This window comes from Macadamia integrifolia, chromosome 4 (genome assembly GCF_013358625.1).
Source record: "Macadamia integrifolia cultivar HAES 741 chromosome 4, SCU_Mint_v3, whole genome shotgun sequence".
Classification (NCBI taxonomy): Eukaryota; Viridiplantae; Streptophyta; class Magnoliopsida; order Proteales; family Proteaceae; genus Macadamia; species Macadamia integrifolia.
Window position 1 is genome coordinate 2100743 of NC_056560.1, and position 22560 is coordinate 2123302.

Genomic DNA, 22560 nt, shown 5'->3' on the forward strand with positions numbered 1-22560 from the left:
GATGTGTTTTTTTTTTTATTGGCACACAGAGCACGGTTCACTCTTTTGCTTAGTTCGTCGGCTTCTTCACCTGAGAATCAGGTAAATGTTCTCTATTAACTCCTTCGCCTAAATCTGATATCTGTTAGATAAAGTTTATGTAATTAATTTTTCAATGGGTCTATGGTCTTGTGAATTTTTCCTATGCTGAAGTTTGCCAATCAAATGAGCTTTGCTACTGAAATACTGGCTCTGCCTAAATTGAATTATACATTGTTTTTGCTACTTTGCATTGGTCTTTTCACGAGTTTGACAGTTCTTAATGGTTACTTTGGGCCATATTATTTCCTAATTGATTTTCACTCTAGCCCTATTTTGGGTATGGTTCCAAATCTGATTCCTGATTTCTTTGTTACTTTGCTTGGTTTTATTGGAGCTTTGGGGAACATAATTGGGGGTTATTGATCTTTCAATAACCTTACATTACGCTAGTACTCTTTGGGTTCCATTAAAGATGATTTGCATTTTAGATGCCAATTGCCTAATATATCTAACGTAATGAGCAGAATGCTGTGGTTCTTCATTTTTTATCTTTGCATCCTCTATCTGATGTAATCCTTTCATTTTTATCCAATTGCTGGTCCATTGACAACTTCCCTTGAAAAAATATGTGGGCTCCAATTTTGAAGTGTTTCAGTTGCTGACTTGCAAACAAATCCCTGTTAATTGGGCAACTCTAGAATTGAATGTAATCACTCTTTTCTGAACCACATCCTCCTAGGCTTTATTTATCACTTTGTTGTAATTGTTTTTGTTTCTTTATTTGTTTGAGTCAATTCCTGTAACTTCTCCCTGTTCTTCGTATTACAAGTTTCTGAAAGGTTGCATCTGAGAAGTGAGAGCTACTTTTGACCTGATACATCAACAGGGTTCCTCTCTCTCTTCTCTCTCTCTCTCTCTCTCTCTCTCTATATATATATATATATATGTCCGACACTGTTGCATATATTGGTAATGGGGTTTCTAAGGGACCATAGGGTTTAGGATGAAGAAACCATGAGAAAGGACAGAATAGCAGGATGTTAGGAACAAAATAAGCAAACATAGAAATTAAATAATTCAATAATGCTAATTCTGATGTGGCCAGAGGCCACAGATTCTTGGCTGAGACTGATAGGTAGACCACAATAGTTAGATACAATTCAAATATGAGGTTTGATAATCTGATTTAATAAAAATCTATTGATATGGAGCCTTATTTATTAACTGAAAACAGATTCATGAAATCAATTGCAGAAAACCTAAATTTTGAGAAGATGACATTCAGTAGGAGAATGTAAATCGATAGGATATCTCAGATCTGAAAGCAACAATGAATCTAGAACTAAAAGCAGAACTTTAGAATAGAAAACCAAGATGAACTGAAGCATTAAACTACCTAACAGAATAGATAACCAATAAAAAATTAGATCTAAAGATTGAAGAAATTTGTGTGCGCAGGATAAGGAAAATGTAGAAACTGACCTGATTTTGATTGGAAATAGCGGGAGAGTAAATTTTTTTATCTCTTTCACTCATTTGCATTATCATTTCATTGAGAATACAACCAACAACCAGTTTCTTAAAATGAATGAGAATCTTGAATGGTCTTGTGGTGCTTGTTTTCTTCCTCAATGTTCTCTCTCTATTGGGTTGTTCTTTCTCCTCTCATATATTTATTATCTACATGTGTATTGTGGTGCTTGTTTTCTTCCTCAAGGTTCTCTCTCTCTTCTATTGATGGCTAAATCAGTTTTTCATGGTTGATTAGCTTGTCCCTAAGTATCTAACAAAGAAAAAAAGGACTACTGCAAACAAAATCTCGCATTTACTTATATATGAAGGTACTCACTATGGTCCTAAGTTTTCACAAATTAGAAATAATAACAAAATAAACTACTTCAAACAGCTTATTATAATAAACACACTAGCACTTACTAATAATTTGGATAGCTTGATTTCTTTGTTATTTTGCTATGCTTGATTTCTTTGTTATTTTCCTATGCTTGATTTCTTTGTTACTTTGCTTGGTTTTATTGGTCTTTCCATTATCTCTCCCCAAATCTGATTTTATTGGAGCTTTGTTACTTTGCTTGGGTATGATTCCAAATCTGATTTCCAGATTTCTTTGGTAATTTTTATTTGATAAATGTAACAAGACATTGTTACTTGGGTTTCTTTGTTACTTTGCTTGGTCTTATGTTGCTTTTATTACTTTTTGTTTCCTTAGTACTAGAAATTGTTAGTCTTCATGCATGTAAGTTTTATTTACAGATGTTTGTATCATATTCAGAAGATGAGCTTTGTTAATTTTTTATTTTTTTTTAGTGTTCAGTATTTTTTTGTCCCAGTATGCTAATTTTTTACACTAACTTATAATGTTTAGCTATTATGTCTGGAAGTAGTATCCCTGCCGTTAAGCAGTCAGAACTTGAGACCACTGTTTTCATTGAGGCAATGAAAGAAGCTGTAAAAAATAGTCACAAATCCGGTAATTCATTTAACAAAACTGGATGGGAGGACATTACAAAGCAATTTCAGCAGGCTTTAAATTGTACAGTTGGGAGAGAACAATTACGCAACAAGATGAACAAGTTGAAATGCGAGTACCAACAATTCAAGAGACTACTTGACACAACTGGATTTGGGTGGAACTCAATGACAAAATCAATCATAGTTGATGATGAGTCTGTATGGGATAGGGCAATACAGGTACAATAGATCTCACTAGTTGGTTGAATTATTTCAAAATTAGATTGCAATGAGTAATACATCTGAGTGATATAATGATTGCTTATGCAGGCAAATCCATGTTGGTTGAAATACAAGAAGTATGGACTAAACAACTAGCCAGATTTGAGTATGGTATTTGGGGATGCATATGCTAGAGGTAACTTAGGGGTTGACAGTGCTCAAGATTTGGATGACATCGAAGCTATTAATACTGTTGATATTGAGCAAGTCTTTGAATCCCCTAGTACCCCGGTGCATTTAGGCATGACTGACCCCTTCCATAAGGATACTCCTATTCCAACTCAGACCACCACAAAGCAAAATCTTAATAGGACACCCATGGGACGAAGAAAAAAGAGCGCCAATAAGGGAGATAGCCCCATCAAGGACTTGTATGGGAAGTATTTATCCATTAAAATTGAGAAAGCACCCAGTACTTCCGTTACATCTCCTGTTCATGGTGGGGAAGGTGCATCTCGTCCTTAAGATTTCAGTGTGAGTGCATATGAGGCGGTATTATCCTCCATACCGGATATGTCACAAGAGACATACTTGAAGAGCACCAGTCGTATATGTGTTGATCCTAATTTGAGGGAGTTGTTTGTCTGTGCAGAGCCTGTTAAGAGGACTTGGCTTTTAGATGCCTTGGAGTAGTTGAGATTGTGTTTGAATGTTACTTTTGATAATTTTGGATTCAGGATAATACTTTCGATGATAGTTACTTGTGTTTTATTTCTTTTATTTTTTTTCTATTATTGATGTGTGTAATGTTGAACATGTGTTTTGAGTTGAGACGATGTGTCAGATTGGTATGTTTTACAGTTATTTTTTTCAAATTGAAAAGTAATTATTAATTTATTGCAGTTATGTCAAATGCATTATGTGAAACTTCTGGTGATGAAGAAGATACGATCATTCACATGAGAATGGAATTACTGAGTGAGGCTATATATATTCGAGAACCATGTAGGGATAGTGTATTTTCAGATATTGTCATGATGCATGAGGTATTGAATGGGCATGCCAATAGATGCTATGAAGAGTTTAGGATATAACGTCATGTCTTCCTCAACCTATGTGATTATGTTAGACATAGGGGATGGTTGAAAGACACGACCAACATCCGAGTGGATGAACAACTTGGAATGTTCCTATAGATTGTTGGGAATGGTTCAAGTAATAGGGACACCCAAAATCATTTCAACCACTCAGGAAAAACAGTTAGTCGAACATTCAATTTTGTCTTGATTGCAATACAACGCCTGGCTAAGGAGAAAATCAGACTGCCAGACATCAATATGATACCGATAGAGATTGCACAGAACCCGAAATACTATCATTTTTTCAAGGTAAATATGTTAATATGATACATGTTTGTAATTAAGTATATGAATATTTATATTCTTATATGGAGTGACCATTTAATTGTCACTATATGTCATAGCACTGTATTGGCGCCATAGATGGTACTCACATTCATACGGTAATTCCAAGAGAGGATCAAACTCGATATAGGAATCGGAAGGGGATCATAACTCGAAATGTGATGTGTACATGTTCATTTGACATGCGATTCACATATGTGTATGCGGGATGAGAAGGTAGTGCAAATGATTGTTGAGTACTTGAACAGGCAAAAAATGATCCTTGATTGAGTTTCTACATCCACCTCTAGGTATTAACTTTATACTAGTATATTAGATTTTCATTTGAGTGTATACGTAATAACATATATTATTTTGTCTGCAGGAAAGTATTATGTTGTCGACTCTAGGTATGCTAGTCAATCTGGATTTTTGACACTATTTAGGGGTGAGAGATACCATCTATCGGACTATAAAGGGCGTAGAAGATCCCAAGAACAGCAAAAGAGTTATTTAATTATAGACATTTATCACTTCGGAATATCATTGAACGTACATTTGGGGTATTGAAAAACAAATTTCAAATTTTAAGGTTAATGCACCAGTTCCCAGTGAAAGCTCAGGCATCAATCGTATTGGCATGTTGTGGGTTACACAACTATATTCGAGAAAAGTATATTACTGATGCTGAATTCTTGGGGATGAGTGACGATTTAAAGTTACAAAAGATGACTTGAATCCGCCACATGAAGATTTCGTTGATCATTCTACAGCACAATCAAGTCAACGAAATCGGACAAAAGAGATAAATGCCACTAGGCTATGAATTACAAATGTAATGGCTAGATAGCAAAGGATGCCAGAACTAGTTGAAAATTAAAACAGATAACTATTTTGACAAAACTGAAAACCTAAATTGATGTTTCAAGTGATGTAGTACTTGTTTTATGTTACATTTATGTATATGGTACAATTTGATATACTATTACGAATGTCATATATTTGGATGCTATATTAACTTCTTTGATATTTAAATTACTGTTACAGATGACTTCTTCTATGTCCCCACTCATAAGAACAAATTATGAAATTTGCGAAAAAAGTTGTGATAAATATACAACCAAGTCGGGTAAAAATATTGGAAGAGAATTTTTCAAGTGTCAAGATTCATATAATTTTTTCATGTGGGTGGACCAACTACATCTATATAGATAATTTTATATTTTTTTTTAATTCGATGTTAAATTTCAACGACCCTAATCACATTTATTATTTGATAAAGGATGATAACCGTGGATGTGGTATGTTTGTATGGTTGAAAGATGAAACACATATCTCTACCATACAATATACATTATGTTCAGAATGCTCAAGCTCAACATCAACATCATCCACACCACCGTCCACTTCGAATGAGTACATGAAAGGATATCTGGAAGGGACACTTAAAGGATTAGATGACCAAACAAATAAGATGAAAGACATCCTCCATGCATTTAAGTCTTTAAACTTTGACAAAAAGTGAAAATTTGGGGAATTATGTAATAATTAACTTAGACAAGGCATTATTAATACTACATTTTATTCACCCTTTTGAAACCATGTTTTTTTTAGTTGGTATGTAATATTTTATTGTCCCAAAGGATTTATATGATTATAGTATTTTAATGTTATTTCTGTAATTATTGACTTAAAAAGAAAAGAAAAGAGAGAAAAAAAAAACCATTTATAAAACAAGCATTACCAAACGGCAGAACTATCATTTTTTGTTCTGAAACTGTTCTAGAAACAGATTCACCAAACAACATTAAATTGTTTAAAAACAGTGTTTTGACACAGAAACTGAAAATTTTCACTTTTGGCACGAAACGGAATTTTTAGAACAGAAACAATACCAACCGGGCTTTTAGTATTTTTATGGGATTTCTTTCAAATGTTGCATCATCATTTCGAATTTTTATTTTTTATATGGGTAAAATGCATTGGAAGCAGGGATGTCAATAAGTCAATTAATTTTGGTGGGAACTTAACGGGTCCTACCAATTTATAGCCCACATTGTTACCTGCCTCGTTTAGAATTGGGAGGTTAGGCAGGCATAAACACATTTATATTTTTGACCGATCGAATAATAGTCCTTAATCAATGTCAAGTTTATCGGATTAATCACATTATAATCAATCTTTAAATGAACTAAAAATATTCTATCCATGAAAAAAAAACTAACAAATGTGGCATAGATGAGTTGGTCAAGCCACAACTAGGTTATAAATGATCGGTCTCAATCGGTCCAGTCGGGCTTCTATTGGACTACAATCTAGCACCAGCATCGAATAATGACCGGCTAGATTGGCACCACTTTCAGGCTTTAATCAGTCGGTTTCGACTGCGACCAACCGGTCCGGGCCTGACGGCTCGACTTGGAAGTGTTTTAGTACGGCAAGCGGACACGTCAAGCGGAACAGATTCTATTGCTTCGTCTCGTCTTCTCCCACGAGGCCACGACGAAGAGGACAACAACACGACACTCCCCATCTCAGTGCCATCATTTCCCTTAAATAACAGCATAGTTCCTTAAATTTGAAAAGAAAAAAAAAATAATTCCCCCCCTCTCCCCCGCCCCGATCACTCTCCGATCAAATACCCCATTGAAACCCTATTTTACTTCAGCCATTCTCAAAAAGTTCATCAGACAGATGGAATCATGGAGGACAATATCTCTATTGGCCGTTGATTGTCTTACTTGTCGACTGCATTTTCCTTGACATGTTAGATTTCTGATCCCTGACTTAAATTTGATACTTATTTGAAGGTTTCCGTGTTTTGATCGATATGGTTCCACTTCCAATAAAATCTTGTTTCTCTGTTATCGAATTGATCTGCTTTAGGGTTTCACTTCTATGAAATTCACTAGTTCTTGCTGATTTTTTGTGGGTTAATTTACGTTAGCTTCAACTGGTTTTCATAATGTCGTGCATGTCACGAGACAGTGCATGTTTGTTTGTAAAGTAATATTTAGTTGTAAAAATCGGAATTTACGGCTTTCAAGAACTAATTTTTCTATAAAGAAAGATATATTGCCTGGTTCCTGTAATAATTATCTGGAAGCGTCACTATGCATTTGGTCTGCTTTGCTAATACAGAACAAATATTATTCTACTTCGCCATAGGTAGTCATGGTGACTGCTTGATTCGGAGAAGCAGAAAATTTCAGTGTATCTTATGGTGAATAAGAATTGAGAAGAAAACGTTGGAAATATTTGCTGATTCCTGGATTGTGACACCAAGAAGTGAAGCGTCTTTCATGGAGTTGACACACCTTTATGTGGCCACAGCAAAAGCACTCTCTGTGGGATTGTGGGTAGAAAGGGGATTTTGATGAGATGCTGAAAAATTTTTATGTGGCTTGTTGAGCTACTGGGATGTCTTAAAGAGGTATTTGTTCATATTTCTCAGGAGTGTTGGCTCTGTGGTTTTTATTTTTCCCATTTCGTTTAACAGGACTTTTGCTGGGCGTTAGGTTTTTTGATTGGGCTAAATGGAAGTCTGGATGTTCTATCTCACCGTGTGCAGACGAACCTTTTGTTTTTGGTGTGATAGCTAATGTGGATGACTGAGGTCTTGATTGGGAGTTTTATGTTTGGATTTCTGGGAAATTTGCTATGTATTTTTTTAACATAATTTATTATTTTATTTGGTAAATTGACTACCTGTTCAGTATAGAAATCATTTTCAATTTGAACTTTTTTGTTAAGCTAATTCTGAATCCAGAAACTCATTTTTTTTTTCCTGATATTTTTACTCAGAAATATTTTTATGTTGGCCAATCAATAGGCTATTCTTTTTAATGTTGATAGGGTAGGAATTTGTGATAACTTCGTGTTAATTTATTAATTGCAAAAGGTCCCTGCAAATGTTTATGTTCGACCTTAAACTCAGACATATGACCTTTCCTGAAGTATATATACCAAGGGAACCTGGTACCTTGTAAGCAAGATAAAGTGAAGTATATATGGACGCCACGCCTCCAAGCCTGAGCCAAAATCATGAATGCGAACTTGTTTAGTTTTAATTTAAACATTCTGAAACTTACTTTGTGTGCTCTCTCTCTCTCTCTCTCTCTCTCTCCACACACACACACACACACACACACACACACACACAAAAGAATGAATTCTTGAACATTGTGAAATGATTTGGTGATTGGTTTTGTGATTTTTGAGTATGTTGATATTGATAGCAATCTTTTCTTTTTAAGTTAATTACATTATTGGATCTTTTATGTTTTGTGTTGTATTCTGCTGTGATGGATGCAGCTTAACTTTTGTATCTATCATTTTATTTTCCCCTTATATTTTTGACAGAAAGTACAAACAATGAATGGAACATTTAATGGACAGATTTTGGTAGAAAAGCTTGCCAAGCTTAACAACTCACAGCAGAGTATAGAGAGTATCCTTTTGACCATGTTTCAAGACTGGTATATGAATTTTCCTCTTATTCATTTTAAATTTTATTCTCATTGCAGTTGTTGGCCAGACACAGTTTGTTTAAGGGAAAATTAGCTGGTTTTACTGAAAGGCTACACCCTTTGGAGTGTGTAATCGTAGTGACCTGGCTACCCTGCTTCTTTAGTCCATATTTTTATTCATTTGTTGGCGTGTGATTGTAAGATAAAGTTTCATGGGGTCCACAAATCGGATAATAATATTCTCTTAGCCTTAAAATTTTGATACTAATTTTTTTATCTGTGCTTCAAGACTGAACCTATTCTTAAACATTTAAAACCTTTCAATCAGTTTTAAGTTTCCCACTTGTATAAATGATTTTGGTTACTAGGTTGAACGGGGAGTTTGCATGTGTAAACATATATACGTTGCTGGTTGGTTAGTTGAACAACATAACTTTCCTACCTTGAAAACCATGACGTTTCAATTGGCTGGGTTTGTTTGACATGGATGAACTATACAGATTGATTGATGCAAATGTCTTGACAATTTGAAAGATTAAATATTGGGGAAAAAACCAGAGAAAGGAATTTGATAAGTACTTGGCATGATAGGCCATCATGCCACCATCATTACTATCATATATTCACCTTTCTTGCTGCCTTGCCATCTACTGAAGTGAGGCTTTGCCATCTTGTGTTGCATTACGTTACCATGCGATTGTCAGCAACTAATATGCTCACTATAGAAGGTTTCTGTTGAGACGAAGAAATATGGAGTTAGATCTGCGAAGCAGGGGGTAAGGCTGCGTACACTTGCCCTTCCCATACCCTGCAGTAGCGGGAGCCTCGTGCACTAGGTTGTTCTTTTATTTATTTTAAATATAAGAAGACAAAACGAAAAGGATGACTTCTTTTCCCTTATCACTATATTCATGGCATCTTTGGAGCAAACTGGCATTGCCATTCCAAGGGTGTATCTGAACCGGGTAATAATAGGTTGAAAGCAACAGGTTCTGTAGCCAGATCCAATTATTAGATGGCGTAATGGACCATGGCACAATTTTTTTGGGACAACTGATCTGATCTGTATTGGTTCCCATCACCTTGTTTATATGTCATTGTGGGTAATCAGTCAGTCAACCTGTTATCTTGTCTTCTCTTTTCTCTTTTCATGGGTAAATAGTGCTTAGTAATTTTTGTTTCCACATTTCTCCCTGTTTCGGTGTTTTGTGATCATATTACTCCTTTATGTTTCTGATATGAAATTCTTAACCATAACAAGCGTTGTCACATTGGTGCATCTTTCACCGGAAGAAAGCAAAACAAGTTGTTGAAACATGGGATAGACAGTTCCACTGTTCTCCACAAGAGCAGAGAATGTCTTTTCTATATCTTGCAAATGACATTTTGCAGAACAGTCGGCGAAAGGGTTCAGAGTTTGTTGATGAATTTCAGAAGGTTCTTCCAGATGCTCTTAGTGATGTGATTGAGAATGGGGATGAATTTGGAAGAAGTGCTGCACTCCTGCTGGTATGCAAAATTAACTTGCATTCTTATAGAAAAATCTTTGGAAGGTCACAAGGACCATTAGATAGTCTCTTTCAAATATAATCATGCCACATTGTTTTGCTAGTCCCTTTTATTTTTGAATTAATAGGGAAGTGCTGGTCATCCTTGTATATGTGGTTTGTCATATATATTATATATAGCAGATCTAGTAGATGGGTTTAATCTACTCTTTCTTTGTGATTCTGTGCATATGAGGATTGCCTTCCTAGTGATAATTTTCTTAGATTTGATTCCAAATTTTTTTACATGTGATGGAAGTATGATTGGAATATGTACTAGGATTACTAAAATGGTAGTAGATTGCTAGATGGAGAGGAAGCTAAATTAGTACATGTTGTTTATTCATCTAATTGTGAAATTTATCATTTAGCAGTGGTCAGGAAACAACCTCTCTGCGAAGTGGGGGTAAGGGCCCCAAGGATTAAAGTATCGGTATTGATCGCCGTATCGGTCGGCCAAAATTAAGATACGTATCAGAGGGTATCATATCGTATCGAAGATACGCTAAAGATACGCATATAAATGGATATGAAACACTTTTTTAAACACTTTTGCATAAAAAATTTGTTAAAAAAAAACTATTGATAATATAAACACTAAATTGAGGATATCGTACTAAGAATTCAAGGTTTGTAGTTGTCCCATACATAGTTGTCATGGCGTCGCCAAGGAAGCGATTTGGCGTCCTGACAGAAAAAGAAGTTCATGGCAGTGCTAAGATTTACGTGACTCACAAATGGCTGTTGCCATTGGCTGATAGGCGTTGTCATGGCACCGCCATGGACGCCAGGTCACGCCTGATTCACTAGGCGGTCGATTTTTTGTAAAATGCAGGGTGATTTTGATAGGGCTATGTTGATTTTTGATGATTTGATATTGCTTAATGTTGGTTTTATATGTTGTGGGGTATATATTGTAGGCTTGTAGCATGCTAAATAACTTTAGAAAATAGGAAAAATAAAAAATGACACATGGGTGATTTGACCGCCATGGCAACGCCATAACGGGCGATTTATCGCCAAATCGATTAGCCACCCTCTACCGCCTTGGATCGATTTGACGCCGTAACAACTATGGTCCCATAAATGTAAAATCCTTGTTCTCAACCTTGATTTTCACTTTAGTTAGAGAGAAATATGGCTGACAGCAACTTTGGAACAAAAACCCCTCAAAAAATCGTGTTTTTTGAAAAATACCCATCTTACCCATTATATGACCGTAGCGCACTGTATCGGTACATACCGATACTCACCGATACGTACCGATCGATACATACCAATATTCACTGATATGTACTAATACATACCAAAACGTATATTTCACCTCGATTTTATATTTTTCATAAAGTATCAATACGTATCGATGGTGTATCGGTGCATATTGGCATGTATCGTAGCATATATATCGATACAAAAGGATTTTAAAAATTCCATGTATCGTATTGATGTGTATCGTATCAGTCGGATAAATTTAAGATACGTATCAGAGGGCATAGTATCGATATCGGAGATACTTTAAACCATGGGTAAGGCTACGTACATTATGGCCCTCCCCAGACCCCGCATTGGCGGGAGCCTCATACACTGGATACACCCTTTTTTATCATTTAGCAACGGTATGTTCCTGATGTATTAGGTTAATTTTTATGAAGACCATCATTTTTTTAGTCCTGCAAGAAAAGGCCTACTGCTATATAAACGGGCGTTGGACCGCAACCTATAAGCGCTCTCTCGTGTCAAAGTATGCTTACGCGTCTTAGGAATAGGTTTGTTAGCTGATCGTAGAGCACCCTTGCTTCTTCGGTTTACAATTAGTTAGCTCAGCCGTTGCTTGGTTGCTTAATACACGCATCTTCTTCTTGCTTGCGGAGTGAGCCAAAAACACCCAGCCCTATTGGGCTGGCCAGCCTAAGCCAGTTGGCCCGAAGGCCCAAGGGTCTAGCCCCTTTAGGTGGCATGTGGACCAGCCCCTTTTGGATTCCTACGGTTGTACTTTAAGCCTAAGTATCGATTTGCATCACCCCATGTTATAAAGTTATGTCATTTCTCATTTCTACCTTTATATGCTTCTATAGTCTCACTATTACCCCACTTATTTTCTATATTTTGACCTTTATAACCATACATTATACATATAGTTACATTTATTAAGATGAAAATACTTGGAAAATATGGCCTAGAATATGACACATGGTGCTCACCTTGGGTTCCTTGTTGAGGCCAAGGTGTCAAGGTGGCTGGCCATTGCTGTGGTTCACTTTGGTGCCATGACAACTGTTCTATAGTACATACAATTAGAGAGGCAAACATATACACATACATGTATGTCAGTCCTTTTCCTTTGCCATCACTTACACTTACAGAGCCATTATGTTGAGTTGGTTATAAAACAGATAGTATTACTTAATTCATTTTCTTACCCAGATTGATATATGGGAAGAGAGAAAAGTTTTTGGTTGTCGGGGCCAAATTCTAAAGGAAGAGCTTGTCGGGAGGACCCCGGAGAATAGTAACAGAAATGGAAAAAGTTCATGCTTCAAACTGGTAAGCTTTGTCCCTATATGCATTATGCAGCTGTTTGAAGAGATACTTCATTTTTCTGTGCCCATGTGCTGCTCTTGTTAAAGAATTTTAGCAACTGGTCCTATTTCTGGTCATCATTGTTCTTGTTAAGCAGAAACAGTCTGTTGGAGATACGCTGGAAAAGATCAGTTCAAGTTACCAAATTGTTTGTGATGTTTCTAGGGATGAAGAGACTTTATTGAGCAAATGCAGGACTGCTGTTAGTGGTGTTGAAAAAGTGGACAAGGAAATTGGTGGCAATTATAACTCAGGTATTTCTGACATGTGTATGTTAGTTTATCTTAAGAATTACAAATACTCCTCATTTGAAGGTTTCCAAGTAATTTCCTGGTGGCATGTTTGAGCTTCGACCTTTGCATTTTCTGTTTATGCTTTTCACCTTTCAAATTTTCAATTCTTCATGGCATACTCAGTTATCCTGGTTATAATATGATGAGGAGCTATTTCATGTAATGGAATGAGATCCCAACATAAATTTGTGCACATTAAACTTGGAATTTATCAAGAATAATCATCAAACATGATTTGGAAGCTTCTCATCGCTTTTAGATTTTTTCTGTATATACATTTTTATTCTCCGAGTACATTTCTTTCATTTATTCTTAGTATTGCAATGAGCTGTGTCTTGCCTACATGTCAATGACTTTTCCGTGAGAATACATGCTTGTTTGTATTCTAACTATTGCCATTAAGGCTAACTCCACTGGAAGGGGATCCTGATTATTGTATCTGTGACTTCACTTCTGGCTGGTCACTGTCCCATTTGGAGAAGTGAGTGCACCTGGTTGGCTTCGTATCTAATTGGAAGAAAAGCATTCTAAAATTGTAGAGGTCATCATGGTGTTCTCAAGGTTACCGCAATTCACTTCTATTCTTTGTTTTTGAAAGGAAAGAAGCCTATCACTTTTTTTTTTTTTGTCAGGAAAATAAATGTAATGTGAAACAGTTTAAGCTCCTCACTGGATCTGGATTCTTGTTTTAGCTCCTCACTTTATCTGTATTATTTGATGAACAGGGAAGCGTAATGGATCTAGATTTGTGGATGAGTTGAGGGGCCAGCATAGCATACTGAGAGAATGTATTGAGCAGCTGAGATTGGTTGAATCATCAAGATCAGATCTTGTATCACATTTAAGAGATGCTCTTCAGGAGCAGGTCATTTGGCTAGCATATTATAACTTTATGAAAGTCTAGTTTGAGTTGGCAAAGTCTTCTTCCGTTTAATAAATATTTGTTTTTTATTAAAAAAGAACTAATTTGTTTTCAGGAATTCAAGCTGGACCAAGTTCGTAAACAGCTTAAGGTAATTCCATAACGCCTAGTGTGGCCATAGTGGGAGAATGATTAAACCTTTCCATAACAATTTTTTTGCAATATCAAAAATCTCAAGATGAAGTCCTTAAATCAAAAATGACTTGGAAAATTTGAAGGTATCAGACTATCTGTTTGTGTCCTTATGTGAACTAGGTTTAGTGGATGCATTGTCCATGTTTTTAAGTTCTGCTTTTCTTGGTATGCTTGACAAAGTTTATCCTTATGTTAGTTGTTTGGCTGAGCTCAATAGTGGTACTTTTCTTCTTTAAAACTATGTCTAGATTTTGTTGGCACTTGGCATGAATAAGATAACTTTCTATACCTGTAGAGATTTACTCTGCTGGAGTTTGCTACTACTCCCCCCCCCCCCCTTTTGCTTAATAATCCTGATAGAGTTCTAAAGTAATTTGTGTAAAGGGTAATTATTGAACCAAAACTTGGTGTTTGCTTAAATTTCCTTGTAGGCACTTTTTCCCCCATTACTAAAATTTATATACCTGTGATGGAAATTTGGAATTCACATGCTCCACTTTTAGGCCAGAATAATTTCATCCTAGCTTTCCAAATACCAAATACGAGAAAAGTACAGCGGGCAAAGAGCCTGAAGTTCATTATAACAACAGCAACTCAGCCTACCCCAACTAAATGGGGTTGGCTACATGGATCTTTGCCCTCCAATCAGTTCTATTCGAGGTCATACTTGATACAAGGCGTAAATTATGTATGTCTTTCCTCACTTCTCCTTGGGTCATTCTATGTCTGCCCCTGGCTCTTTTATATCTTTCAATCTGAAAATCACTTCTCCATACTGGTGCATCCAAATTCCTTCGTTGATCATGGCCATGCCACCTCAAACAACTTTCTTGTAGCTTAACATGTCTCAAAGCTACTCCCAAATCAGCTCTAATATGATCATTCATTACTTTATGCTTCCTAGTTTTGCCACTCATCCATCTCAACATCCTCATCTCTACTACACTGAGTTATTTTACATGGTGCTTCTTAACTACCCAATATTCTGCACTATACAAAATAGCTGGTTGTATGACTGTCCTATAAAATTTTCCTATTAGTTTTAAAGGAATATGTTAACCACACAACAATTGAACTTACTGATGCTTGAGAGGATCGGGGTCAATAAAAATCATCCTATTCTGCCTTTTAGAATTAGTGGTTTATTGTCCCAGGTTCTTAAGAAAATTATCCTTTTTGCACTTGTAGGTAAAGGTGGAGGCAACTCTCAAATGACTACAACATCATGAATGAGTCTTTGGCATGTATCTTAGGTAGGATCAAAAATTAATGAGTGAAGATAGTTTCATAGAAAAGAATATTTCAGATCACAACTGGGTAGTGGAAATGGATTTAGTTTATAAATATATATATATAATCAAGGGTATCTTCCTAAACTAATAATAATTGCAGTACATGATAGGGGTTTATCGAGATGGAACCATGATTTTATAGAAGTGAGGGTATCCCAATACCCAACTGCTTCCCTCCCTCTCCCCCACCCCGCCTCCAAAAAAAAAAAAATGAAAAGAATAAATGATCCTCATTCTATTATGTGACTTGATGTCTATTGACTTTTTTCTACCCAAAAAAAAAAAAAATGTTTATTGACTTTTTATTCATTAGAGAAGTAATTGGATAACTGTGTACTTGTATCATAATGGTCTCTGATTTACACATGCACATATTGAAAAATCTGGACTGTCCATTTGCAGCTTATTGTTCGGAGCTATAAATGGGGTTGGCTACATGAAATATGATGCTAATAATTTGTCAGAATGGTTCAGGTATCTGATTTTTTAAAGTTATATGATGTGGTTTCTCATGTATCATTTTTCAGGTTGCGCAGTCTCAATATGAACAGGCAGACAAGTAGACAACATCTGCCAACAAGTGCTAAACTGCAACAATGGACAGTTGCTTGTTGAGCAAAGGTTGAAGGAAACAGACACCTCGTCTGATGCACCTTCCAGTTTCCTTCAAGAAGTCCCAACCATCAGCACTGGCAAAGAGCAATCGGCTCCAGTCATGTATACACAGCAGGGATCTTTCCCTGACAAGGCAGCCCACATTGAAGAAGATCCCCACAAATCTGCTGCTGCTGTTGTGGCTGCAAAGCTTGTTGCTTCATCTTCCTCGGTTCAGATGCTCACATATGTGCTGTCATCTTTGGCATCAGAGGGTGTCATTAGCAATCCATTGAGTGAGCCTTCCAGTGATTCTCCTTTTGAAAAGAGGCCTAAACTTCAGAGTGGACCATCTTCCTACATGATGCCTCAGCATCCTCACCCACCATTACCGCTTCTTCCACATCCTGAGTCACTCCACAACACAGTCACAGCAACGTACCAAATGTTGGCACATCAATCGGCACCTCCATTGTCTTCTCCTATGTCCCATTCAGGCCCTACCATTCAGCAGCTACCACTGCAACCACTCCCACCAATGCCTCCACCACAGGCAGCCCAGTTCATGCAGCAAACTAAAGGATCTATGACAAGTGTACTGTACAACTATGGTATAGCTCAACTGCCACCACCTTTGCCTGGTTATCCAATGGTTGGGGCCTCAGTTACAGGTGTGCCTTCGTATCTTCTAAATCCTTATCAGAATTTTCAGGGATCAGAAGGTGGTTTCTATGGCCACCCACCCATACCTGCAGCACCACCAATTTCTCGACAGTAGTTGTACTAGTTTGAAACTAAACAAATCCTGTCCCAATATGGGGGACTGAGATTTCATATAAAAATATGACACTAGTACATATTTGTAAATTAATTAATAGTATGATTTATCAACCTTTTCTAATTTGAGGGGTCTTTTTTATAAGGGGTATTATGATGCTCAATGAAATCCTGCGGTTCCTAGCAGTCTTTAAATGTCAACAACAGTATTTTGAAAACCAGGCACAGATCAATGGTATAAAATTGTGTGATAAGTTTTTACAATACATCAGCCTTGCGGAAATGAATGAATCTCACGGCTGGGCTTTGAGGGAGGAAGTTGGTCTGTGTAGTGAACCTGTGGGGATATGTTTGTGGGAGAGGGAGACCGAGAGCTGTCCTGGTTGATTTCTTTTGCATGGATAGGATATAGACTGCCTTGGTCTCATCTCCATTTCATTCCCTAGTGTTGGGAAAACTTTAGCTTCCAACTGTAAGTGTCGTTGCAACAATTGTTGGAGGTAGAGAGGAACACTGGAGTTGTAGTTTCTGTTTACAGGGAATTAAATTGAGATGACAATAGAGGAACTGCAGAAAAACTGTGGCCAAAGACTGATTAAACTCTGGTGTTAGTTGTGCGTTATATGGGATCAAAAGCAATCAGCCTGCTATGTTGCTCCCAGCCTAATGGCAGTAACCAGACTGGGCTATGAATGGTGAATGGTAGTGTTCCTGTCCTGATCACAAATTGATAAGCAAATGGGTTTAGAGGATAAGTGCATTAGTGGTAACTGGTAAGTCTTGAAAAAGAGTTGTTGCCTGTTGGAGAGAGAGGTATTTGAGGGGACGAGAGGAAGGTTCGTGGGGTTGCTAGAGACTTGAAAGGGTACTGTTTGTGTTGTCTCTTGGCACCTTTTTCCCTTTGACACCCTCGGCCCTTGGAAAAAATTTTAACCCATGTGTTGTCTAATGGCTAATAGATCAAGCCACAACACGACCATTTGAAGGTGAAGCTAGCTTGGCCACATGTGGCATAGGGAGGCTGGGACATGAATGGGTCTCAAATCCAACCTCTTAAGACCTCTTGTAGGCGTAGCTTCTTGCCTAATTTGTCATGGGGAGGAGGAGGATCCTCTAAAAGTGAGGGAAAAGGTTTAGACTTATTTAAGGGTTCTGGGGACCCTTGGCTATGGTTTTAAGAATCAGTAATGGATCGGACAAAGCCTATCCCCCCACTCCAGCACTAAATCAGACAGCAGCGTCTCTTGCTCGCTCTATCTGATCTCACACTTCAATCAACCCCTCTCCCCATTATTGGCCATACCAACCCTTCGATCTAATTAATTGATCGATCAAGAGGCTAATCTTTTTTGTTTGGACCGGTCCAATCCGTGCCAATATTGATAGATACATAAAGTCATCAGATATCGATTATTTTTATTTTTTAATCCTCTATGTCATGTGTCACTACCCTATTGGCTGTACCACTGAGACCGATTCCTGTACCCATGGTCCTAAGTCCTAACTGGCCTACAAGGCTACGACCACAAGGAGGTGTGGTCAATAGCTCTCAGTTTTAGGGTTGATAGTCTCCTTATAGCTGAGGCCTTGGGTCCAAGGGGATCAAGGTCAGGGTTTTAAAAACAGGAATCGATGACAGAATTGCTCCCTACTGATTTTGATTTAGATTGGAGCTTGAAATCAGTCCTCAGAAACCCTAGAGGTGATCAAGCATTTGATCTGAAAACCATTGATTCAAGAGAATCTTGACATAAAAATATTCCAATTCGAAATGGCAAAAATCGAAATCAGTCCAGATTCCCGATTCAATCCACCAATTTTTGAAACCCTGCTCAAGGCTTGGGTGTTGTTTGCATAAACAGTTCCTGGACTTCTGGGCAATTGGGCCACAGTTGAAAGTTGGCGGTTGGCGGTTGACGGTTGGCGGTTAGAAAGGCCCTTAAAAAAGTATAAAAGCATTTGAATATATATATATATATATATAGAGTAGTAGTGGGCATCTTTGCTGATGAAAGTACCACGTGCTCATGACGTGTACATTGTCATCGTGAGTCCATGTGTATCCTTTGACCACGTGCCATTTATCATCTGTCTGGTTCTGTAGTGGAAATTGGGATTGGGCCATGCTGTAGTGTCTGGGCCCAGTTATATAAAAATCCGGCATAGTTCCAACAGCCCCATCATATTGTTCTTTCTTCCATTTCTTCCATACCATATAGAAGAAAGTGAGACACTGTGATAACCCTTCATCTCTCCTCATTCCCATGCTCTTGGGATTTTAACTAAACTACTAAGCTCTAGGCTAGGCATGGCCTGAAGCTAAGCATAGACCTCCTGCCTTTTCCCTTTTACCTTTTCTTTTGGACCCAAAAATAAAATAAAAAAACTACTTAAGTTGCACAGACAAGGACCATCAAACACCCTCCATATAGGACTAGGTACTAGGGAGACAAAATATTAGCCTATGAATAACCCCCTCACCCCCACGGTACTCCACTTGGGGGGCCATTGATTGTGTTCTTGGTATGTCATCCCTTCCGCGACATGTGACGCACTCACCTCGCAACTTTCAAATGCTCCATTAAAAACTTCATCAAGCTACATTTCTACGACCGGAGATGAAAAAAGAGGTTTACTGTGGATTGTTTGACCATTTCAAGGATATGCTTTAAATGGTTACAAACACATAAGGGGGTGTCAAATTCCAACCCAAATCGATCAGATCAATCAAAGTGATTGAAGAAAATAATTGAATTAAATGTTTATCGGTTTGGATTCCCTTTGGATTTTTAGAGAGTAATGAAAAACCAAAACAATTGGACCGAATGGACTGACCAAATTGAAATCAAACCCAAGAAATTGATTAGAAAAAAACGGTTTGTTTCATTATTTTTGTTATAAATATATATGGGAAATCAAATCTGAATTAGTAACAATCTAATGCAGGACAGGTTTTGGTCCCATATTGGTCGGATAGTATGCGGTTATTGGGCATATGGCTTTGGGTTCCACCTTAAAGCTTGAGCTTATGGGTTAGACGTCATTAAGTGATATCAAAATAGGTTATTCGTACACCGTCCATATGTGAGACTCATAACCAAAAATAAGGAGCTAATGCAATGAGTGCACTCCATGGCCATTAATGACATTGGGAATGACTTCTCTCTTCGGTTCCAATTTGAATCATGAGATATAAAAAATTGATTCGAACCTATCAAAATTAGACCAATCAGACCATTTGATATTAGACAAGTCTTGACTGTTTACGTTAAGGACACATGGCAGCATACTTTTATGCCAATTGTCAAACAGCAATCTCACATGAACAAGAAGGAAATAGTGGGTGGGACAGAAGTTGAGAAACAGGGCAGAGTCAGCTACCAAAACCCATACATGGAAAAGCTTCATGTGTTAGTGAAGCTGACAGTGCTATTAACCTATATTTATTGAGATTACTTTGATGGTTAATTAGCATTATTTTTCTGAGTTAGAAGGCCTGAAACTGGTCCAAGAAGACTGCCCGAGAATCGAAAAAAAGATAGAACCGAAAGCGACAAGAGGAAATAAGCTCTTTCTAAGCTCCCTAATTAATTAATATTAATGGCAGAAAGAAAAAGCAAGCAGTCAACGGGGGTGGGGAACTGGTGACTGGTGAGGGCAACGTCAGCTACACCTGTGACGGCGAGGTGAGAAAAAAAGCCGTCTTGTCGTTCACTTTTTATCGTGTCCCAGGAAAGATTAAACTTAAAAAATTGGAGTTAAGGACGCTTTGGGACTTGTGAGAGAGAGAGAGAGAGAGAGAGAGAGGGGTTGGTGTAATGAAGTAAAATAAAAGAGTAGTGTGTGGGCGTCAGGTAATGTCGTAACGTAAGAATGATGAGTTAAAGAAGACAAACTGACAAAAGGAAAGGACAGAGATAGAAGAGAAGGTGGTGATGGTGGTGGTGGTGCCCATGGTGGTGGCCCTACCCCTACTCGAAGTGCATGCCCACCAAACATGCTCAGCTCTCAGAAGAGAGAGAAAGAGAAGATGGGACCGACAGAGAGACAGCACACCCCCTGCTAACACGCTGACCTAGAAAGTTGATCCTCTCTCTCTCTCTCTCTCTCTCATAACCATACCCGTTATCCACCAACAAACACCACTCGCCAGTCGCCGGTCACCGCCGCTCGTTTTTGGGTGGTCCGGCGGAATCGGCAATCTCTCATTCCATCTTTCGTATTTGAAGTTTGAAATTGGAAAAGCAACGGTTTGGTTGTTTCGGTCATGGAGAGGCCAGAGCTAGCTGCAGACTACAGTTCTGTGATCTGAGGAAAACGCCAACCCTCGCCCCCGACATGCTTAATCAGCTTATCATTTTAGGATAATCGTGCGCACGCAACCCAAATTGTTTGCAGCTTTTCGCGGCGCAATGTTTCCACGTGCCGTATATATTTCTGACACCAACATCATCATCATCTTCTATCTTCCTTAATCTCGTGATCCCTAATTTTAATTATCTCTAATCTTCATTCCAACAATACCTGACATTGGTGTCTAGCACACCTCTCTCTCTCTCTCTCTCTCTCTCTCTCCTCAATCCTCATTGTCCTCGAATCCTCATTGCTCGGCTCTCTCAATTTGGATTTTTATCAGAGTAAGAATTCGGGAAGGGAAACGCAGGGAGACAGTTGGTTGGGACCGTTAATTTGGTGGTTAGTTAAATGGTGAGTGTGGGGCCCAGTTGTTGATGATATTGTGTTGGGACTTTTGGACTCCGGGATTCCTGGTGGAGTGAGTCTGTGGTGAGTGCGCTGAGTTGAGTGGTCATATACCTAATAATACCTATCCATTGCAGAGTCCACACTATTTACGGTCTACAGTGGGGCCCGTGGAGTCTGGAGGTGTGGTCCTGGTCCAGACTCCATACCAGTGTACCACCACCAGTGGACCCCATTTAAGATTGCGTCACATAGCTGAGGTTATATAGAATGTAGAACAGAGAGAGAGAGATGAAAAGGGGATAAAACAGATTAGATTCCGCCAATTTTAGAAGCAAAAAAAATTGGAAGGCAGTGGCCTAGTGGGTCATCAAGTCATTTATTCATATTTCATAAACTGAAAGTATTTTCTGTTCCATTTTCAACGAAAACAACTGTTTTTAAGTCCAAAAGCTTTATCCATGAATGCCACTACCTGCTTGTTTGCTTGATTCTTGTTTGGCACCCTTGATTTCCATCTCCCTGTCTCTATATTGATGCCTTATGTCTATACTAACGAGGAGAAAGAATTGAGTTCACCATTTTCGGGACAACATGTTACTGAACGTCACATGATAATGCACTTATACACCAATAATCAAGGTTCAATGGAAAGACACGCATGAGCATTTTTAGCGTGTGGTAGATCTTTTTGCACCTACTGTGTCTTGAGAGAGCGGATCAGGTTTACGTACAAGAATATTCTTGGTCCATATATATAGAATTCATTTTTTCTCTCTTCATTTAATAGATTTGATATCTACAACTAGGGATGTGAACCCGATCCATTTCTATGTCTTGACACAGGTACACACTAGCGATTAACGTTCTTTTTTCCAATTAAGGATTGATTTTTCCAACACTCTCCATCGAGAGATTTGGGTTCAAATGATATGGAGAAGGAATCAGAGAACAGTAAAAAGGTATTATCAACTTCCTACAATGGCCTTTGCAATGACCCAATAGGTGCCTGAACACTACTATACAGTAGGGGTGTCAATTCCTAAACCGAACCGGTAAAACCGGCCAGACCGAACCGATAACAACCCGGACCGAACCGAACCGAAGCCTTATTGGTTCGGTTCGGTTTCAAGTA

At 37.9% G+C, this 22560-nt stretch overlaps 2 protein-coding genes across 5 annotated transcripts; both read left to right on the forward strand.

Moving 5' to 3' along the window:
* Positions 1 to 6545: 6545 nt before the first annotated feature.
* On the forward strand, positions 6546 to 16848 carry LOC122075108 (regulation of nuclear pre-mRNA domain-containing protein 1B-like). 4 transcript variants are annotated; one of them, XM_042640013.1, is made up of 10 exons: positions 6546 to 6881; positions 7284 to 7548; positions 8478 to 8565; positions 9846 to 10093; positions 12556 to 12675; positions 12809 to 12965; positions 13730 to 13869; positions 13982 to 14017; positions 15250 to 15314; positions 15881 to 16848. In XM_042640013.1, exons 2-9 carry the CDS (start codon positions 7513 to 7515, stop codon positions 15274 to 15276), a joined length of 852 nt encoding a protein of 283 aa, XP_042495947.1. In that variant the 5' UTR covers positions 6546 to 6881; positions 7284 to 7512; the 3' UTR covers positions 15277 to 15314; positions 15881 to 16848. The 4 variants fall into 4 exon arrangements, with proteins under 4 accessions (XP_042495947.1, XP_042495948.1, XP_042495945.1 ...); XM_042640011.1 differs by lacking the exon at positions 15250 to 15314 and having other exon boundaries at positions 6579 to 6881; XM_042640012.1 differs by lacking the exon at positions 15250 to 15314 and having other exon boundaries at positions 6579 to 6881; positions 7288 to 7548.
* Positions 15921 to 16925, forward strand: LOC122075110 (WAS/WASL-interacting protein family member 1-like). The gene has a single exon (XM_042640015.1). It carries the CDS (start codon positions 16069 to 16071, stop codon positions 16723 to 16725), a length of 657 nt encoding a protein of 218 aa, XP_042495949.1. The 5' UTR covers positions 15921 to 16068; the 3' UTR covers positions 16726 to 16925.
* The last annotated feature ends 5635 nt before the right edge of the window (positions 16926 to 22560 follow it).

Excerpts from the sequence above, each read along its gene's own strand:
- LOC122075110 (XM_042640015.1), top strand. The coding sequence starts at position 16,069 with ATGTATACACAGCAGGGATCTTTCCCTGACAAGGCAGCCCACATTGAA.
- LOC122075108 (XM_042640011.1), top strand. The coding sequence starts at position 7,513 with ATGTGGCTTGTTGAGCTACTGGGATGTCTTAAAGAG. Across the intron at positions 7,549-8,477 it reads TACTGGGATGTCTTAAAGAG|AAAGTACAAACAATGAATGG; the intron begins GTATTTGTTCAT and ends TATTTTTGACAG. Across the intron at positions 13,870-13,981 it reads GAGATGCTCTTCAGGAGCAG|GAATTCAAGCTGGACCAAGT; the intron begins GTCATTTGGCTA and ends ATTTGTTTTCAG.